This window comes from Budorcas taxicolor, chromosome X (genome assembly GCF_023091745.1).
Source record: "Budorcas taxicolor isolate Tak-1 chromosome X, Takin1.1, whole genome shotgun sequence".
Lineage (NCBI taxonomy): Eukaryota > Metazoa > Chordata > Mammalia > Artiodactyla > Bovidae > Budorcas > Budorcas taxicolor.
Genome location: NC_068935.1, coordinates 66,684,866 through 66,705,522, shown reverse-complemented (window position 1 = coordinate 66,705,522; position 20,657 = coordinate 66,684,866). Strand labels below are relative to the sequence as shown.

General features: G+C 36.6%; 1 protein-coding gene across 1 annotated transcript in view; it reads left to right on the top strand.

The window, feature by feature from the left end:
• Positions 1-20,657, top strand: part of APOOL (apolipoprotein O like) — a 56,704-nt gene that overhangs the window by 33,904 nt on the left and 2,143 nt on the right. The window contains exons 5-8 of the mRNA XM_052663603.1: positions 786-884; positions 8,138-8,229; positions 10,185-10,292; positions 10,476-10,587. Coding sequence (XP_052519563.1) covers positions 786-884; positions 8,138-8,229; positions 10,185-10,292; positions 10,476-10,587 — 411 coding nt within the window. The remainder of the gene's footprint in view (positions 1-785; positions 885-8,137; positions 8,230-10,184; positions 10,293-10,475; positions 10,588-20,657) is intronic.

Here is a 20,657-nt window from a genome sequence, read left to right as displayed (position 1 = left end):
CTGTCCCTGGGATTCTCCAGGCAAGAATACAAGAGTGGGTTGCCATTTTCTTCTCCAATGCGTGAAAGTGAAAAGTGAAAGTGAAGTCACTCAGTCATGCCTGACTCTTAGTGACCCCATGAACTGCAGCCTACCAGGCTCCTCCGTCCATGAGATTTTCCAGGCAAGAGTACTGGAGTGGGTTGCCATTGCTTTCTCCATTCTGTATCTTACCATTGTTTAAATAGATAAGGCCAGAAGCATTTCCATTATTGTGCATACACAATCAGGAATTTACTTTATAGTAATCCATCTTAAGGTCGGCACTTTAGCATTATATTTCATTAAAGTGTAATAATCACCTCTATTAAGAAAATAAATGCTATTAAATAAGCTGTGGAAGGAAGATTTTTATTCTGTAGCAGGTAACTATTATAACTGGCTTTTTAAGTTGCTGCTCAAATCATTATTTTGTGTAGTTCTTTTTGTTGTTGTTCAGTTGCTAAGCCTTGTCCAGCTGTTTGCAACTCCATGGACTGTAGCCTGCCAGCCTCCTCTGTCCTTCACTATCTCCTGGAGTTTGCTCAAACTCATGTCCATTGAGCCAGTGATGCCATTCAACCAACTCATCCCCTTTTCCTTTTGTCTTTGATCTTTTCCAGCATCAGGGTCTTTTCCAATGAGTTGGCACTCATGAATGTTTAAATCATCTGCTATTATCTTAGCAAATCTCTTAACTTTTCATCATACTGATATGAATGCCCAATTGTAAGTTATTCATATTAATTTTTAACTGGTTTCTTGAGATGCATATGTATATCTGAAGAATCCACCTCGAGATTTTCTTCCAAAAATTGGAGTGATTACAGTTTCAGGATTGGCAGGCTTCATTTCAGCAAGAAAAGGTAAGGTTAAAATATATATATTCCCTCTTTCAATGCTATTATACTAATTTCTGAATTTTACTGCTACAGGAAAACCACATATCCCTTATTGAATGTTAGTAGGATAGGCTAATGTAAAAAAATTTTAGATTATATAGTACCATGTGTTTACTTTACTTTCATAAAGACTTTTTTGTGTTTTTAGAAATACAGTGATTCCAAAAGAAGTCCAATATCATTAGTTATTAGGGAAATGCAAATTAAAACTGATGTGAGTAAGATGTATGATGAGAGTAACCTGGAAACTTACAATACCATATGTAAAATAGATAGCCAATGGGAATTTGCTGTATGATTCAGGGAACTATATAGCAATCTAGAAGGGTTCAATGGGGAGGGAGATTGGAGGGAGGCTCAGGAGGGAGGGGATATGGGTGCACCTATGGCTGATTCCTGTTGATGTCTGACAGAAAACAACAAAATTCTGTAAAGTAATTATCCTTCAATTAAAAAACAATTTCTCAAAAAAGATACAGTGAGATAACAATACATACCTATTAGAATATCTCAAATTAAGAAGAATACTCATACAAAATGTAGTTGAGATTGTAGAGCAACTGACACTCTTGTACACTTTTGGTAGGAATACAAAATGAGATAGCCATTCTGGAAAATAACCTGACAATTTCTCATAAACTTAAACATGTAATTACTATGAGATCCAGTATTCCTACTCTTGGGTATTTACTCTGGATAACCTGTATACTAATGTTTATAGTTGTCGTTGTTGTTCTTTCGCTCAGTCATGTCTGACTCTTTGCGACCCCATGAGCTGCAGCATGCCAGGCTTCCCTGGTGTATTTTTAGTAACTCCGTTCATAGCCACCGAAAGCTGTGAACAACCTAAATGTCTTTCAACAGTGAACTAATCTGTGGCACATTCATACAAAGGAATACTATTTAGGAACAAAAGGAATGAACTATTGACACATACAACAATCTTGATGAATCTGAGTTAAAGAAGCCAGTCTTAAAAAGTTACACAATGTATGATTCCATTCATATTATTCTCAAAAAGGCAAAACTTTAGTGACAAAGAATGTCCGTGGTTCACAGAAGTGGGGAAAAGGTGTGACTACAAAGGGACAGCATGAGATAACTTTTAGGAGTGATAGAACATATCCTGATTTTAGTGGTGGTTTCATGACTCTCTACATATATTAAAATGGATAGAACTGAACCCCCCAAAAGTTGAATTTCCTGAATGGTCATTTAAAAATAAAATTTGAAAAATATATAGCTGTTTCTATTAAAATTGTAATTTATCATTTTGTTTTTCATCTTTTAGATAACATTATTTTTGACAAGATCTTAATAATATCTCACTATTAAAAAAAAGGACCTTGAAAAATTTACATTTATATAATAATGTATACTTACGACTCAAACTGCTTTTCTCTGCTTAGTTGTGAACACCCATATCTGGGGGACTATATTAAGAAATTGAGACAGAGATACTGATACATCTCAGAAAAAAATTTATTCCCTCTTGGTTTCATCCTGATCAAGGTTATTGGAACTGACATCAGCTAGCTGGGAATGGAGATTCTGAGGTAGACAACTCAATCACTACTCTCATTCAGCACATGAGGGTTAATATATTTAATTTCTTTTCATCTTTGCACTCTGTATCTCTACCAACTTTGTCCTTCCTTGTCACTATACCACTTGTACAGAGAGAGTCCCCACAGCCATTCCCAGGTTAGATGGTTAGCTCAGAAGACTTAGAAGATTCAACCTATAGTCATACTCATGGCTAAGATTTATTCCATTGAAAGGATGCAAAGTAAAATCAACAAAGGGAAAAGATGCATCAGGCAAAGCCTAGAAGAAACAAATTACAAGCTACCAGGAGTTTACTCCCAGTAGAGTTGTATAAGTCATGTGTGCATGCTCAGTCACTTCAGTCATGTTCAACTCGTTGTGACTCTAACAACTGTAGCCCACCAGGCTCCTTGTATAAGTCATAGTTCAGTTCAGTTCAGTTCAATTCAATTCAGTCCCTCAGTCGTGTCCGACTCTTTGCGACCTCATGAATTGCAACACGCCAGGCCTCCCTGTCCGTCACCAACTCCCGGAGTTCACTCAAACTCACATCCATCGAATCAGTGATGCTATCCAGCCATCTCATCCTCTGTCGTCCCCTTCTCCTCCTGCCGCCAATCCCTCCCAGCATCAGTCTTTTCCAAAGAGTCAACTGTTCGCATGAGGCGGCCAAAGTACTGGAGTTTCAGCTACAGCATCATTCCTTCCAAAGAAATCCCAGGGCTCGTCTCCTTTAGAATGGACTGGTTGGATCTCCTTGCAGTCCAAGGGACTCTCAAGAGTCTTTTCCAACACCACAGTTCAAAAGCATCAATTCTTCAGCGCTCAGCTTTCTTCACAGTCCAATTCTCACATCCATACATGACCACTGGAAAACCATAGCCTTGACAAGATGGACCTTTGTTGGCAAAGTAATGTCTCTGCTTTTGAATATGCTGTCTAGGTTGGTCATAACTTTCCTTCCAAGGAGTAAGCATCTTTTAATTTCATGGCTGCAATCTCCATCTGCAGTGATTTTGGAGCCCAGAAAAATAAAGTCACCCACTGTTTCCACTATTTCCCCATCTATGTGCCATGAAGTGATGGGACCAGATGCTATGATCTTAGTTTTCTGAATGTCACTCTCCTCTTTCACTTTCATCAGGAGGCTTTTTAGTTCCTCTTCACTTTCTGCCATAAGGATGGTGTCATCTGCATATCTGAGGTTATTGATATTTCTCCCAGCAATCTTGATTGCAGCTTGTGCTTCTTCCAGCCCAGCATTTCTCATGATGTATTCTGCATATAAGTTAAATAAGCAGGGTGACAATATACAGCCTTGACGTATTCCTTTTTCTATTTGGAACCAGTCTGTTGTCCACATCCAGTTCTAACTGTTGCTTCCTGACCTGCATATAGATTTCTCAAGAGGCATGTCAGGTGGTCTGGTATTCCCATCTCTTTCAGAATTGTCCACAGTTTATTGTGATTCACACAGTCAAAGGCTTTGGCATCATCAAGAAAGCAGAAATAGATGTTTTTCTGGAACTCTCTTGCTTTTTCCATGATCCAGCAGATGTTGGCAATTTGATCTCTGGTTCCTCTGCCTTTTCTAAAACCAGCTTGAACATCTGGAAGTTCATGGTTCACATATAAGATGCAACTAATTCCTCCTCTAATGAATTGTGACAATACTTATGAGATGTTGTCAGTCAGAGAAGCTCATTAGAGACTGAGTGACCAAAGCTATTATTGGAGACTAGTCATATAAACACTGTCTGGTACACTGGCATGTACCAATATTCCAGACTCCCAGAAGGAAAGTATCAATAGTGGTTCAGCATAAACCATGTTATTTGTGAGAGTTGGTCTATAAAGAAAGCTGAGCGCTGAATTGGTGCTTTTGAACCGTGGTGTTGGTGAAGACTCTTGAGAGTCCCTTGGACTGCAAAGAGACCCAACCAGTCAATCCTAAAGGAAGTCAGTCCCGAATATTCATTGGAAGGACTGATGCTAAAGCTGAAACTCCAGTACTTTGGCCACCTGATTTGATGAACTGACTCATTTGAAAAGACCCTGATGCTGGGAAAGATTGAAGGCGGGAAGAGAAGGTGACAACAGAGGATGAGATGGTTGGGTGGCATCACCGACTCGGGCATGAGTTTGAGTAAACTCCAGGAGTTGGTGATGGACAGGGAAGCCTGGTGTACTGTGGTCCATGGCGTCGTGAAGAGTCAGACACGACTGAGCAACTCAACTGAACTGAACCATTCTTGTGATTCAGGAAACAGTTTCTGTTAGTGTAGTGAACTACTTACCAGTCAGGTTTCCAGGTGCCAGCTAATTGCCAGTCTTGCAAGCATACCTTACTAACGGTAGCAGTCTTGGGCATATGTTAACTCTTATCTGCACATCATTAAATAACTCTCATAAGCACATGGTGAATTTTGTATTTGCCCATCTTCCATCTCTGGTATGGAATATTCTCTCAGTAGGAATTGCTGCCTCCCCTCCTCACTTAAGCCCTTCTGGTCAGTAGCCATTTTGAGCACCTTCCATTTATCTTCTGTCTCCCAATGCCAGTCATTATCTCCAAACTAAATTACATGTCGTTAGAACCAGCTGGACCACAGTTCTGAACCAGCCTGGAGTTTGACATCAGATACATTATGGTTGGTTTACCCAGCTTTAGTATTTAAAGTAGCCTCAACCCAAGTATACCTAATCACATATAAAACCTCTGTAAGTTATAAGAACATTCCAGCATTCTACTATAGCCCATGTATCTATCACAATAGATCTAACACTTTCCTTATAGATAGTATTAATGGCTCCTTGTATCATAGTTTTTATTCTAACACTATATGCAACCTCTAATTGCATACATATTATAAATTATTTGTTAGGAAAGACATTGAAAACCAAGATCACCATATGTAACAGTAAGACAGAGAATTCAATTTTAAAGGAAACTGGCCAAAGTGTATTACTCAGTTCTCATAATCCACTTGTAAGAGAAACTGCTCCTTAGGTCATCCACAATGACTCTAAAGTGTCAGAAGTAGAGAATAATCTAACCCAATATTTTTTAAATTACAGAGCTCAGTTTATAAGTAAGTAGTGAAATAAATATGGTGATTCTCAGGAAGCATTTTATTCAAAAATAAAATAGAGGAGGATAGCAAATATAAGAGTGTTTTGTACTCAGTATGGATAAATATTGTGAAACTTTTGTTTCAGCAGTGTGTGTGTGTATGTGTTTGTGTGTGTGAAAGAGAAATAGAAACAGACAAAGAGAGATAGGTCAAAATTTGTTCTTCAGTGTGAGTCATGGTCAAAAAAGTATGAAAGATGTTGGTTTAGTGTAATCCTCTAATGCTACAGATAGAGCTCTAGAGAAAGGAAATCATTCAATGATTGCATAGTACATATTATATAGCTAGTTAGTGACTATGTCTAGAGTCATTTCCTACTTTTAGGAGTAGGGCAGTTGAACACAAATGCAATTTATTTTCTTGTAACCTGGCCTTTTATATCAAGTAAAGAGAGGATGAATGCAAATCTGTTTAATATTTAAAATAATAAAGAATACATGATGTGTGTATATATACACAGAGAGAGAATGGAATATTATTACTCAGCCATAAAAAAAGAATGAAATAATGCCATTTACAGCAACATGGATGGACCTAGAAATTATCATAGTAAGTGAAGTAAGAGAAAGACAGGTATCATAGGATATCACTTATATATGGAATCTAAACTATATAAATGAACTTATTTTAAAAACAGAAATAGAATCATAGACATAGAAAACAAACTTATAGTTATCAAAAGGGATAGTGGGGATGAGAGAGGGAGGGAAATTAGGAGTTTGGGATTAACATATACGCTACTATATATAAACTAGAGAAACAACAATGATATAACACAGGGAACTATATTCAATATCTTGTAGTAACCAATAATGGAAAAGAATCTGAAAGAATATATATAACTAGATCACTTTGCTATATACCTGAAACTAACACAACATTGCAAATTAACCACACTTCCATTTTTCCCATAGATATATATTCATATGAAAAAACAGAATAAATCCAAGCATATGTATGCATTATATACTAGATATTTGGATAGCTGATTAGAGAATGGTATACTATTCAATGTCAATCAATAAAGGAATGGTTATACTTCAATTTTAAAATGATTTTTAAAAGTATAGGAACTACAAAAAAAAGTAAATAAAGAATAAAATAAGATGACACATAAAGGAAAAACTGTCACCTTCCAAGTTTAGGAGCAGCAGAATTAGAATTTGGCTGAGTCAAGGAAATCTACATTAAGAAATATTAGGTCAGTAAAATCAAGAACCAAACTACAGATACTAGGATAATAGTGAGCAAGACATATTTTAATATAATTAGACCTTCTTTCCCAGTATCACCAAAACCAGTCTATATCTAAAGGAAAGTAAAACTAAGGGTTGAAGCAGCCTACCTACCCACCTCCCTCAATGTTCAGTCTATTGTAGACATGACTGTAGAAGGCCTCATTACTAATAGTCAAAACCAGATAGAGAAGTATATATTGTTTTACCTTCCCTAAACTGTGAAGTTGCCTGGTATATTTTTCTGATATACCAGATAAACTGGTATATTTTACTGATATACCAGATAAACTGTCTAATTTTTAAATTGAGTTGTAAATTCTGTTCTAGAGAATAAAAGTACTTACCATAGTTAGAAATCACATAATCTATAATAATTTCCCAGATCATATTTAGAGTCAAGGGTACCCACACAAGCATTTAAGATACATACTGTTCTGAATTAACAATCTGTTTGAACTAAGCTAAGGCTTAGAGTAGTGGGTTTCAAACTATTCTGTAGAATCTAGGGTTCCATGAACATGTTCAGTGATGGTATGGGAATAGTGGAAAAGCCATGTAGGTAGGGCTTGATAATGAGCTTCACTTCCTCAGGCTAACTGGAGTAACTTCAAGTCTATAGATTTTATATATGAAGTTCCTAGTGAGGTTCTATTTGGAAGATTTTTTTTTTGAAGAATTTTGCTACTTTAAACAGTTTCAAAATGACTCCTAGATGCTTAATTAAGGCACTAGTAAAATGAATGAATTATTACAAGTTACTTGCAATTATTAAATTATTACTTCAGTATTCTAAAGCAATGACATGAAGGAGTTATGTACCTTTTAAAATCTTTAACTTTATTAGTTAGTTGGATCATTTCAGCTTTCCAGAGACTTAGTAAAAAAAAAAAAAAAAAAGATATCTAAAAAGAGTCCATTTCAGTTTAGCATGGTGTTACAAACTTGGAAAAACTGTGGCTACAACTCTGGGTTTCTTAGGACATGAAAAAATACCTAGCTTTTAAAAAGAATAAAATCATCAACCCCCTTTGTGTAGGTAATTATTAATGTTAGATTGAGAATACTTTTTTTTTTTGAGAATACTTTTCTTAAATTGAATGTGACAACTAAGAGATATTAACTGAACTGTGATACTTAAGGACATTTTACCTCTCATCTTGATTGGTATTTTTACCTAAAAAAATAACTTAGCATAGATGATGGCTTAAAGGGGAACAAAGAAAACATTAAAATTATAAAAGCATCGAGTGTCTGGCAGCATCTGTTTGCAGTTTAATAGTGTGTTTTAATGTTACAGGTTCTCGGTTTAAGAGAATTGCTTATCCATTGGGATTGGCCACTTTGGGAGCAACTGTTTGCTACCCCGTTCAATCAGTAATAATTGCAAAGGTAAGCTCTTTTTAAGTGATAGCTTCATTTCAGTATTTGTTTAAATTCTCAGTGTGACAATATTTAGATGTCACACAGTACCTGTAACATTTAATTTTCAGGGAAATATAGTTGGTATTAACTCTGGTGGCAACTCTGGTGGCAAAATCACATTAGCATCTCAGCTTGTTAATGCCATTGTTAATTACATGATTATCACAAATAAATAGGATTAATTTGTTAAAATATAATTCAAATGAGGTGGATGAAACTGGAGCCTATTATACAGAGTGAAGTAAGCCAGAAAGAAAAACACCAATACAGTATACTAACACATATATATGGAATTTAGAAGGATGGTAATGATAACCCTGTATGCGAGACAGCAAAAGATACACAGATGTATAGAACAGTCTTTTGGACTCTGTGGGAGAGGGAGAGGGTGGGATGATTTGGGAGAATGGCATTGAAACATGTATAATATCATATATGAAACGAATCGCCAGCCCAGGTTCAATGCATGATACTGGATGTTTGGGGCTGGTGCACTGAGATGACCCAGAGGAATGGTATGGGGAAGGAGGAGGGAGGGGGGTTCAGGATGGGGAACACGTGTATATCTGTGACAGATTCATATTGATGTATGGCAAAACCAATACAATATTGTAAAGTAATTAACCTTCAATTAAAATAAATAAATTTATATTTAAAAAAACAATATAAATGCTGGTTTGAGGATTAATGTACAAGTGGCATTTCAGATCAGTGTGTAAAGAAAAGGTGGACTATTCAAGAAATGTGTTGGAATAATTGACATTCAGAAAAATACTTCGACCTTTACCAAATATCATGCAAAAATATTGCAGGTGGAATGAAGATATAATGAGAAAATATAATGCTATAAAATATTAGAAGAGCAGAAAGGTGTTTTTGTATAATCTTGAGATCGGAAAGGCCTTCTTAAAACACAGCCAGAAGCCATAAAAAAAATTAATTATTTTGCTACATCAAAGTCATAATTTCTGTTGATCACAGTATACCATATACAAAGTTAAAAGATAAATGAAAAACTGGGAAAGTTATTTCCACATATATAACACAGGACTAAATAATATCCTTCTAAATATTAAAAGCTTCTATAAATCAATAGGAAAACAATGAATGCCCTCTAAGAAAATGAAGAAAGTGTATGAACAAACAATCCACAAAATAAGAAACGTAAATGGCCTAATATATTAAAGATGCTTAACTTCATTAGCAACCAAATAAATGCAAATTTAAAAGATCATTTAGATACTGGTTTTTAGCCTTTCCATTTGACAAAGATTTAAAAGATTCATAACATTGCTGCTGAGAAACTGGGTTGGAAAATAGTTATATACTCTTGATGGGAGTGTAAATTGCTACAGTACAGTGCTGAATCTCTGAAGGCAATGTGGCAATAGTATCAAAAATTAAAATGTATATCATCTTTAATGATATACCCAAGGAATTACCACAAGGGTATATGATCCCAGTTATTTGTGGAAGGGTGCTAATTACAGCATGGTTATAATTGCCCAAAGGAAAAAAAGGATGCCTATCATCAAGGGATTTGTTAAACAAATCATAATGCTCATATGCCCATCAATAGGGGATTTGTTAAATGAATTATGTGTTCATTATAGAGTACAGACTGCACAGCTATTAGAAGCAGATCTTCTGGTATATAAACTGATATGGAAATATCTCTGTGACATGTTGTTAAGCTTTTTAAAAAATCACACCTGAAAATAATATATATCGTGAGGCAAATAATTTTTTGTATAAGATATAGAAAATGAGGTTTTGTGTTATCATGATCTAGAGACTTATAGCTTTACTGTTGATTCTGACCTGGTTTTTCATATAAAATACAAGACACAATTTTTTTTTAATATTTGTTATTTTAACTTTTAAAAATTTATATTATTTGACTCACTTTTTGTTTTAATTAGGTAGCTGGGAAAAAGGCATATGCTACAAGCCAGCAAATGTATGAAGCAGTTAAATCACTGTGGACAAAAAACAACAAAAAACTTCCTGAACATAAAGAAAAAACTAAGGTAGAGTTTAAATGGACTAAAAATGTAGACTGTTTTGTTTAGGTGGATGTCCTAGACAGAGGTCAAGGATGGAATGAAAAGAGATGAAGGAATATACTACCTTGCATGCTATAATTTTTTAGAATATTTTATTATTTTAGTAAAATGATTTACTTATGAAAGAAAAATTTTTTTGGTAAACAGCTAGGAAGTGCTGATGAAATAGAAACACCTGCAAAAACAACTCACAACCTGAAACATTCAGTGCCTTTGCCAACAGAACTCAGCTCTGAAACAAAGACCAAATCTACATCAGGTTTGTTTGGAATAATTCATTTTTAAAATTATTTTCTTAAATAACTTTATAGTATTATAATTAGTAGTTTAAATTTATTTATGTGTTTTCATAAATGTTTTGTCCTTCTCATGTCGGTAGTCTGTGTATCTTTTTAGGTTATGAGGTTCTCTATCAGATAAAGGAAAATGTGTCTTTCTAGATTCTTCTAGTTTATAGGCTATAACAATATGTCACATCTACATAGAAGAAATACCAGGTTTCCATTTTTTGTTCTATCCCCATCCATCTTTGCTTCCACAGTCAGTTTTATTTAGTTTAGATACTAGGAAAACTTTCAGCATAAAATAGTAAAAATAGCACAAATTATAATACTAATATCTTTGCTAGTTGCTACAGGCAACTATGAGAGATCAAAATGTGACAGTTATACTTTCTAAACAAATACTACCATGGTTTTACTGTGATCAAAAAGAAACAGATATCATTTCAATAGTATATTCACATAAACTCACCAGTCATTGGCTTATGTAGGTTTATCTGTACTAAGTAAATGATACTATGCATCAAATCATCTTATTACAAAGGAAATAGGACCAACTCAGAGGTAGAGAATTAGAGAATAATGAAAATATCTGCCCTTTACTGAGCAACTGCTGTGGGGCAAAGAGCTATAAATGTGTAATTCAGTCCTCTCCCAAAAAGCAAAATTAAAAAAAAAAAAAAAAAACTCTGGTGTGTATGTAATTATAATTGTTTTATGATGAATAGACTGAGATTCAGGGAGCTTAATAACTTGCCCAAAATTATAGTTTACAAATAGAGTTATGTTTATAGTCTAGATATTCTTGACACCGAAGTCCAAGTTCCTCTGTTGCATATAGATTATCTAATTTAAAACAAGATTTTAGTCTAATTTCCTCTGAGGAGATTTTAGTCTCCTCCCCTATCACTTAATCTTTATAAAAGCTCTCACTGATTAACAAACCTGATTTGAGTTTTAATATCTTCCTGTCACTTCTCTTTTCTAATCAAGATAAGTTATACAGGTTTTAGACTCTCTGAATAATCCACAGTTGATCATATTCCCTCAAGTATATAATATATCTGGTCATTTCTCTAAATGTCTGTCAGCTCCAGAGATCTTTGTGGAGATGTTACAGCATATCAATGGGACCAGGCCATCCCTAGCCAACTTTTATTTTGGGAAGCACAAATTTGGAAATTTGGTGACATGGACCTCTTCAAAATCTGATGAAAGTAGAATGAAATCTTTCACAGTCTCACAAGATTAATGTCCCTCTCAAATAGAGGTTGGCAAACTATGGACCTTGTGCTAAATAAATCTGGCTCACTAAATATTTTTGCACATTCCTAGTTCCTATGTAATTTAAATAGTTTTTTAAAAATCAGAAGAAAATGTTTCATGACAAGTGAAAATTGTATGAAATTCAAATTTTAGTATCCATAAATAAATAGTTTTATTGGAACACAGCCACACTCATTTATGTATTGTCTGTGGCTACCTTCACCCTAAAATGGGTGGTTGTGATGGAGACCTTATGATTTACAAAGTTTAAATGTTTACTTTGGTCCTTTGCAAATAAATTTGCTGATTCTTATTTTAGAGGGATGAGGTGTGTCATACATACATGACTCATGTTCCCCTCATGATATTTCCCAGATTATTATATGGGTCATGACACTAAATATCCAAAATCAAAATCCTGTAAGGCAAAACAAAATTTCATACAGTCTTTTAGTGTTAGGGAGACAGAAACTCAAGCTGTCAATTGGAAACTAGAGAGTACCATACCTGAGGTACATAACTGCAACACAGCTCGGTGCCTGATTGGAGTGAGATGGTAAGTATCAATACTTTACCTCTCCCCAAAAAAGGAAAGGAGTCCCCTCTCTGGCAGATGATATCATCTGGAGCTTCTACAATTCTTCATTACATGGTGTCCACCATACAAATAAAATTGTGTTTTAGTCACTCAGTCATGTCCAACTCTTTGCAACCCCATGGACTGTACCCTGCCAGGCTTTTCTGTCCATGGGATTCTCCAGGCAAAAATACTGGAATGGATTGCTGTTCCCTTCTCCAGAGGATCTTCCACACCCAGGGATTGAACCCTGGTCTCCTGAATTGCAGGCAGATTCTTTAACGTTTGAGCTACAGGGAAGTCCTACAAATAAAATATTAGTCATGCAAAGAGACAGGAAGATGTGACTAAGAAAAGAGAAAAAAAACTACAGCAGACCCACAGGTGATCTAAATATTGAAGTTAGAAGAAAAACACTTTAAAATGACTATGACTAATATATCAAGTTGAAAATATGATGAACAAAACAGATGAAAGGATGGAAAATTTCACAGCCAGTTGGAATCTGTGAGAAAATCAAGTGGATATTCTAGATGTGAAAAATACAGTACCTGAAATTATGAACTTATTGGATGGGTTTAATAGCAGATTGTATACAAAAAGAGGACAGAAATAATGAACTCAAATATAGGATAAAAAAGACAAACTGAAGCGAGAGAGAAAAAAGAATGGAAAGAATAGATCAGTGTGAGAGCGCACTTTGCAATGATTAATATGTTTAAGTGTTTCAGTTACTGAGACAGCTGAATACTGAATATCATCCCGATTTTATACAGAAGAAACAAAAATGGAATCTCTAATATTCATAACTTCACTCAGCGATTTATTAGTGATCTGTCCTATTTTTGATACCTAACTTGCTTAAAATATAAATGAGATAAGGCGTGAATTAAATTATCAGTGAACAGATAATACCTAATGGCTGTTTGAGACAATAATTCATTGCCGTTTAATAAACATCTTTATTCTTTACCTGTTTGCTATAACAGCAGCTACTTTTAAAGTCGACTAAAAAAGCTAAGCATAAATAGTTTTTCATTAGAGATTTATAATATGATAAAGTACAAAGAAAAGCATTATGATGATTAAGGGAATGAGATTCAAGAAGAGTTTTATGACTGCTAATTCTTTGGGAGGACAGAGAGCCTTTTATCGAAAGGGATGAAGAAATTTCTGAGGAAAGATATAATCTTTAATTACTCAGAAAAGCATGAGACAAACCCTTTTTAAAAAGGCAACAATCAAATGACCTAGGCTAAGTGGTTCTAAGCCAGAGGGATCCACATCACAATTTCTTGAGTTTCTTTTTTTTTTTTTATTCACTCTACATAAAAATTATAAATTAGAATTTCCAGAGGTGAGGCTTCCAAGCAGGTGGATTATAGGAAAAGCTCCACAGGCAATTCTGTATGCACATTCCTCTAGTTAATAATGACTGACAGAAGCTATGAATAAACAAAAAATCTGAAGCCTTTCAACAAATTTTGAGAGATGGGGATCTAAAGGCAACAGAGCCTTTCAAATTTAGGTGAGCTGACTATTTGACCAGATTTTGGACAAGAATATAAATTAAGAAAGTTAGTAGAAGTGTTAGAAAACTTAGTCAGTTGATGGACATTGTTAAGCAAATCAGACACATTCAGACTTACATAAAATAAGTATTTCTCAATGCTTACTATAGTATGTCTATAGTAAGAGTTGGACTATAAAGAAAGCTGAGCACCGAAGAATTGATGCTTTTGAACTGCGTTGTTGGAGAAGACTCTTGAGAGCCCCTTGGACTGCAAGGAGATCCAACCAGTCCATCCTGAAGGAGCTCAGTCCTGGATGTTCATTGGAAGGACTTATGTTGAAGCTGAAACTCCCGTACTTTGGCCATCTGATGCAAAGAGCTGACTCATTTGAAAAGACCCTGATGCTGGGAAAGATTGAGGGCAGGAGGAGAAGGTGATGACAGAGGATGAGATGGTTGGATGGCATCACCGACTCGATGGACATGGGTTTGGGTGGACTCTGGGAGTTGGTGATGGACAGGGAGGCCTGGCGTGCTGCGGTTCATGGGGTTGCAAAGAGCTGGATATGACTGAGCAACTGAACTGAACTATAGTATGTCTATTTGATAAAACTATTTCTTAGTACATTTTTCACTTGTACTACCAAAAGCTTCCACCAGGAAGATACATTTGGAAAAGGAACAGTCAGAAACACTGTTTCTTAACCTACTTGTACTACAGACCCCATCTCAGAATGTTTTTAAATGCATAAACAAAATACACAGTAATGTATGAGCTTCCCTAGTTATATTAATCAACAATATTTAACAACATATATGATAAAGGGTATAATTTTGAAGTAGTAGTAAGTATAAATATTTAAAGATATCTGCAACTGCAGTGTGATATGAAAATATCTATGGTTTCTATCAGTGACAGAGTCTAAGGTATTGTTAAGAGTATAGTATTATGGTTTGTTGCCTGCATTCATTATTGAAGAAGACATTCATTTTCATTCAGAGGTTAATGAAAACAAAGACAAATTTCCCCTATCCAAGTTCATAGATCACGTGAATTCTATAAACAGACTCCCCTCCTCCAAAGGGATTCCAGGTTAAAAGTCTTGAGGCTTCCAAGCAGGTGGATTATAGGAAAAGCTCCACAGGAAATTCTGTATGCACATTCCTCTAGTTAATAATGACTGACAGAAGCTATGAATAAGGGATTCCAGGTTAAAGGCAGAAATGTCACAAACCCGTGGCTCTTCTGTAAAATAGGGATTCCAGGTTAAAAGTCTGTGGAGAACTGTATTCTTGTCATGGGTAGTGATTCCAGGTTAAAAGTCTGGAGAACTGTATTCTTGTCATGGGTAGTGATTATTTAAGATCTGGCTATTTTTAAAATATACTTAGTGGTGCAGTTACATATAGATCTATCCTAGTTTGTAAAACAGAAACTTTCTGAAAAGGTAGACGTAAAATAAATAATTGTATGTAAATCTATTTCTCACTTTTAACTAGAAGTTAAATTCCTCTCTGGCAAAAAGGTGTGTCTCTCAAATGTAAAAAAAAAAAAAAAAATCATTTCAAAATGAATCAGAATTTGAAAAATATTTAAAATTTAAAAAAAATTGTGAAAAATATTTTTAGTGTATGTCACAAAAGTAAAAATTCTTCTTACCTACTTAACATGCACAGGGTATTATATGTACCACTTTGTATATATTATTATGTTGAATACTAACAATAATTTTGTGACATTTTGTGACTACTCTAACCCCTATTTTATAGAAGAGCCAGGGGTTTGTGACATTTTGTGACATTTCTGCCTACTCTAACCCCCATTTTACAGAAGATCCAGGGTTGTTGTATTGGGAGTCAGACAAAACTGGATTCAGTCCTGGTTCCACTACTTATCACCTGGATGACACTAGTCAAGTTTCTTAACCTCTCTACAATAAAATGTCCTTATCTGTAAAACATGGATAATATAAAAATGTCATCTGTCTCACGGTGTTATTCAGAGATAATGCATGAAAATAATGTGGCATCTTGCCTGGTACATAGTCAGCTTATCAAGATCACCATTGATCAACACTACCAAATCCAGGTTCCATTCCCAATCTCTATCTTATGTAATCCATCAGTAACTTCTAACAGAAATGATTACTCCTTCCTCCTTGAAACAGTCACTTTACTTGGCCTGTGGGATATCACTTACTCTTGGTTCTCTTACTTCACTGACTGGCTGTTTCTTCACAGTCTTCTCTGCTAACCTCAAAAAGTTGGAGTATCCAAAGGGCTCATTCCTTGGACTTCTTTTATGATGTTATGGATGACTTCATATGGTCCCATAGTTTTAGATGCTATTTATAGTCTAGGAACATAAAATTTATAAACCAGCCCAGCAGACTCCTGAACTTTAAATTCACTTTTCTAACTGCTTACTCAGTATTTGTATTCAGATCTTCAGTAAGCTCAGTTCAGTAACTCAGTTGTGTCCGACTCATTGCAACCCCATGAACTGTAGCACGCCAGACCTCCCTGTCCATCACCAACTCCCAGAGCCTGCTCAAATTCGTGTCCATCACATCAGTGATGCCATCCAAATATCTCATCCTCTGTCCTCCCCTTCTCCTCCCACCTTCAATCTTTCCCAGCATGAGAGTCTTTTCCAGTGAGTCAGTTCTTCACATCAGTTGGCTAAAGTATTGGAGTTTCAGCTTCAGCATCAGTCCTTCCAATGAATGTTCAGGACTCATTTGCTTTAGGATGGACTGGTTTGATCTCCTTGCAGTCCAAGGGACTCTCAAGAGTCTTCTCCAACACCACAGTTCAAAAGCATCAATTCTTCGGTCCTCAGCATTCTTTATAGTCCAACTCTCATACCAAGAGAATATTTTATGCAAAGATGGACTCAATAAAGGGCAGAAATGGTCTGGACCTAACAGAAGCAGAAGATATTAAGAAGAGGTGGCAAGAATACACAGAAGAACTGTACAAAAAAGATTTTCATGACACAGATAATCACGATGGTGTGATCACTCACCTAGAGCCAGATGTCCTGGAATGTGAAGTCAAGTGGGCCTTAGGAAGCATCACTAAGAACAAAGCTAGTGGAGGTGATGGAATTCCAGTTGAGCTACTTCAAATCCTGAAAGATGATGCTGTGCAAGTGCTGCACTCAATAAGCCAGCAAATTTGGAAAACTCAGCAGTGGCCACAGGACTGGAAAAGGTCAGTTTTCGTTCCAGTTCCAAAGAAAGGCAATGCCAAACAATGCTCAAACTACCACACAATTGTATTCATCTCACACACTAGTAAGTTCAGTTCAGTACAGTTCAGTTCATTTGAGTCACTCAGTCGTGTCCGACTCTTTGCGACCCCATGAATCACAGCACGCCAGGCCTCCCTGTCCATCACGGTCTCCCCGAGTTCACTCAGACTCACATCCATTGAGTCTGTGATGCCATCCAGCCATTTCATCCTGGGTCGTCCCCTTCTCCTCCTGCGCCCAATCTCTCCCAGCATCAGAGTCTTTTCCAATGAGTCAACTCTTTGCATGAGGTGGCCAAAGTACTGGAGCTTCAGCTTTAGCATCATTCCTTCCAAAGAAATCCCAGGGTTGATCTCCTTCAGAATGGACTGGTTGGATCTCCTTGCAGTCCAAGGGACCCTCAAGAGTCTCCTCCAACACCACAGTTCAAACGCATCAATTCTTCGGTGCTCAGCCTTCTTCACAGTCCAACTCTCACATCCATACATGACCACAGGAAAAACCATAGCCTTGACTAGACGGACCTTAGTTGGCAAAGTAATGTCTCTGCTTTTGAATATACTGTCTAGGTTGGTCATAACTTTTCCTCCAAGGTGTAAGCCTCTTTTAATTTCATGGCTGCAGTGCCCATCTGCACTGATTTTGGAGCCCAAAAAAATAAAGTCTGACACTGTTTCTACTGTTTCCGCATCTATTTCCCATGAAGTGATGGGCCAGATGCCATTATCTTTGTTTTCTGAATGTTGAGCTTTAAGCCAACTTTTTCGCTCTCCTCTTTCACTTTCATCAAGAGGCTTTTTAGCTCCTCTTCACTTTCTGCCTTAAGGGTGCTGTCATCTGCATATCTGAGGTTATTGATATTTCTCCCAGCAATCTTAATTCCACCTTGTGTTGCTTCCAGTCCAGCGCTTCTCATGATGTACTCTGCATAGAAGTTAAATGAGCAGGTTGACAATATACAGCCTTGACGTACTCCTTTTTCTATTTGGAACCAGTCTGTTGTTCCATGTCCAGTTCTAACTGTTGCTTCCTGACTTGCATACAGATTTCTCAAGAGGCAGGTTAGGTGGTCTGGTATTCCCATCTCTTTCAGAATTTTCCACAGTTTATTGTGATCCACACAGTCAAAGGCTTTGGCATCATTAAGAAAGCAGAAATAGATGTTTTTCTGGAACTCTCTTGCTTTAGATGTTGCCAATTTGATCTCTGGTTCCTCTGCCTTTTCTAAAACCAGCTTGAACATCAGGGAGTTCACGGTTCAAGTATTGCTGAAGTCTGGCTTGGAGAATTTTCAGCATTACTTTACTAGCAAGTGAGATGAGTGCAATTGTGCGGTAGTTTGAACATTGTTTTGCATTGCCTTTCTTTGGAATTGGAATGAAAACTGACCTTTTCCAGTCCTGTGGCCACTGCTGAGTTTTCCAAACTTGCTGGCTGGCAAAAGTAGGAAGTCAAGAAACACCTGGAGTAACAGGCAAATTTGGCCTTGGAATGCAGAATGAAGCAGGGCAAAGACTAATAGAGTTTTGCCAAGAAAATGCACTGGTCATAGCAAACACCCTCTTCCAACAACACAAGAGAAGACTCTACACATGGACATCACCAGATGGTCAACACCGAAATCAGACTGATTATATTCTTTGCAGCCAAAGATGGAGAAGTTCTATACAGTCAACAAAAACAAGACCGGGAGCTGACTGTGGCTCAGATCATGAACTCCTTATTGCCAAATTCAGAGTCATATTGAAGAAAGGGAAAACCGCTAGACCGTTCAGGTATGAACTAAATTAAATCCCTTATGATTATACAGTGGAGGTGAGAAATAGATTTAAGGGTCTATATCTGATAGATAGAGTGCCTGATGAACTATGGAATGAGGTTTGTGACATTGTACGGGAGACAGGGATCAAGACCATTCCCATGGAAAAGAAAGGCAAAAAAGCAAAATGGCTGTCTGGGGAGGCCTTACAAATAGCTGTGAAAAGAAGAAAGGTGAAAAGCAAAGGAGAAAAGGAAAGATATAAGCATCTGAATGCAGAGTTCCAAAGAATAGCAAGAAGAGATAAGAAAGCCTTCTTCAGCAATCAATGCAAAGAAATAGAGGAAAACAACAGAATGGGAAAGACTAGAGATCTCTTCAAGAAAATGAGAGATACCAAGGGAACATTTCATGTAAAGATGGGCTTGATAAAGGACAGAAATGATATGGACCTAACAGAAGCAGAAGATATTAAGAAAAGGTGGCAAGAATACACGGAAGAACTGTACAAAAAAGATCTTCACGACCCAGATAATCATGATAATGTGATCACTAATCTAGAGCCAGACATCTTGGAATGTGAAGTCAAGTGGGCCTTAGAAAGCATCACTACGTACAAAGCTAGTGGAGGTGATGGAATTCCAGTTGAGCTGTTTCACACACTAGTAAAGTAACAATTAAAATTCTCCAAGCCAGACTTCAGCAATACATGAACCGTGAACTTCCTGATGTTCAAGCTGGTTTTAGAAAAGACAGAGGAATCAGAAATCAAATTGCCAACATCCTCTGGATCATGGAAAAAGCAAGAGAGTTCTGGAAAAACATCTATTTCTGCTTTCTTGACTATGCCAAAGCCTTTGACTGTGTGAATCACAATAAACTGTGGAAAATTCTTCAAGAGATGGGAATACCAGACCACCTGACCTGCCTCCTGAGAAATCTGTATGCAGGTCAGGAAGCAACAGTTAGAATTGGACATGGAACAACAGACTGGTTCCAAGTAGGAAAAGGAGTACATCAAGGCTATATATTGTCACCCTGCTTATTTAATTTATATGCAGAGTACATCATGAGAAATGCTGGGCTGGAGGAAGCACAAGCTGGAATCAAGTTTGCCGGGAGAAATATCAATAACCTTAGATATGCAGATGACACCACCCTTATGGCAGAAAGTGAAGAAGAACTAAAGAGCCTCTTGATGCAAGTGAAAGAGGAGAGTGAAAAAGTTGGCTTAAAGCTCAACATTCAGAAAAATAAGATCATTGTATCGGGCCCATCACTTCATGGCAAATAGATGGGGAAACAGTAGAAACAGTGGTTGACTTTATTTTTCTGGGCTCCAAAATCACTGCTGATGGTGATTGCAGCCATGAAATTAAAAGACGCTTACTCCTTGGAAGGAAAGTTATGACCAACCTAGATAGCATGTTCAAAAGCAGAGACATTACTTTGCCAACAAAGGTCCATCTAGACAAAGCTATGTTTTTTCCAGTGGTCATGTATGGATGTGAGAGTTGGACTGTGAAGAAAGCTGAGCACCGAAGAACTGATGTTTTTGAACTGTGGTGTTGGAGAAGACTCTTGAGAGTCCCTTGTACTGCAAGGAGATCCAGCCAGTCCATCCTAAAGGAGATCAGTCTTGGGGGTCTGTTGGAAGGACTGATGTTGAAGCTGAAA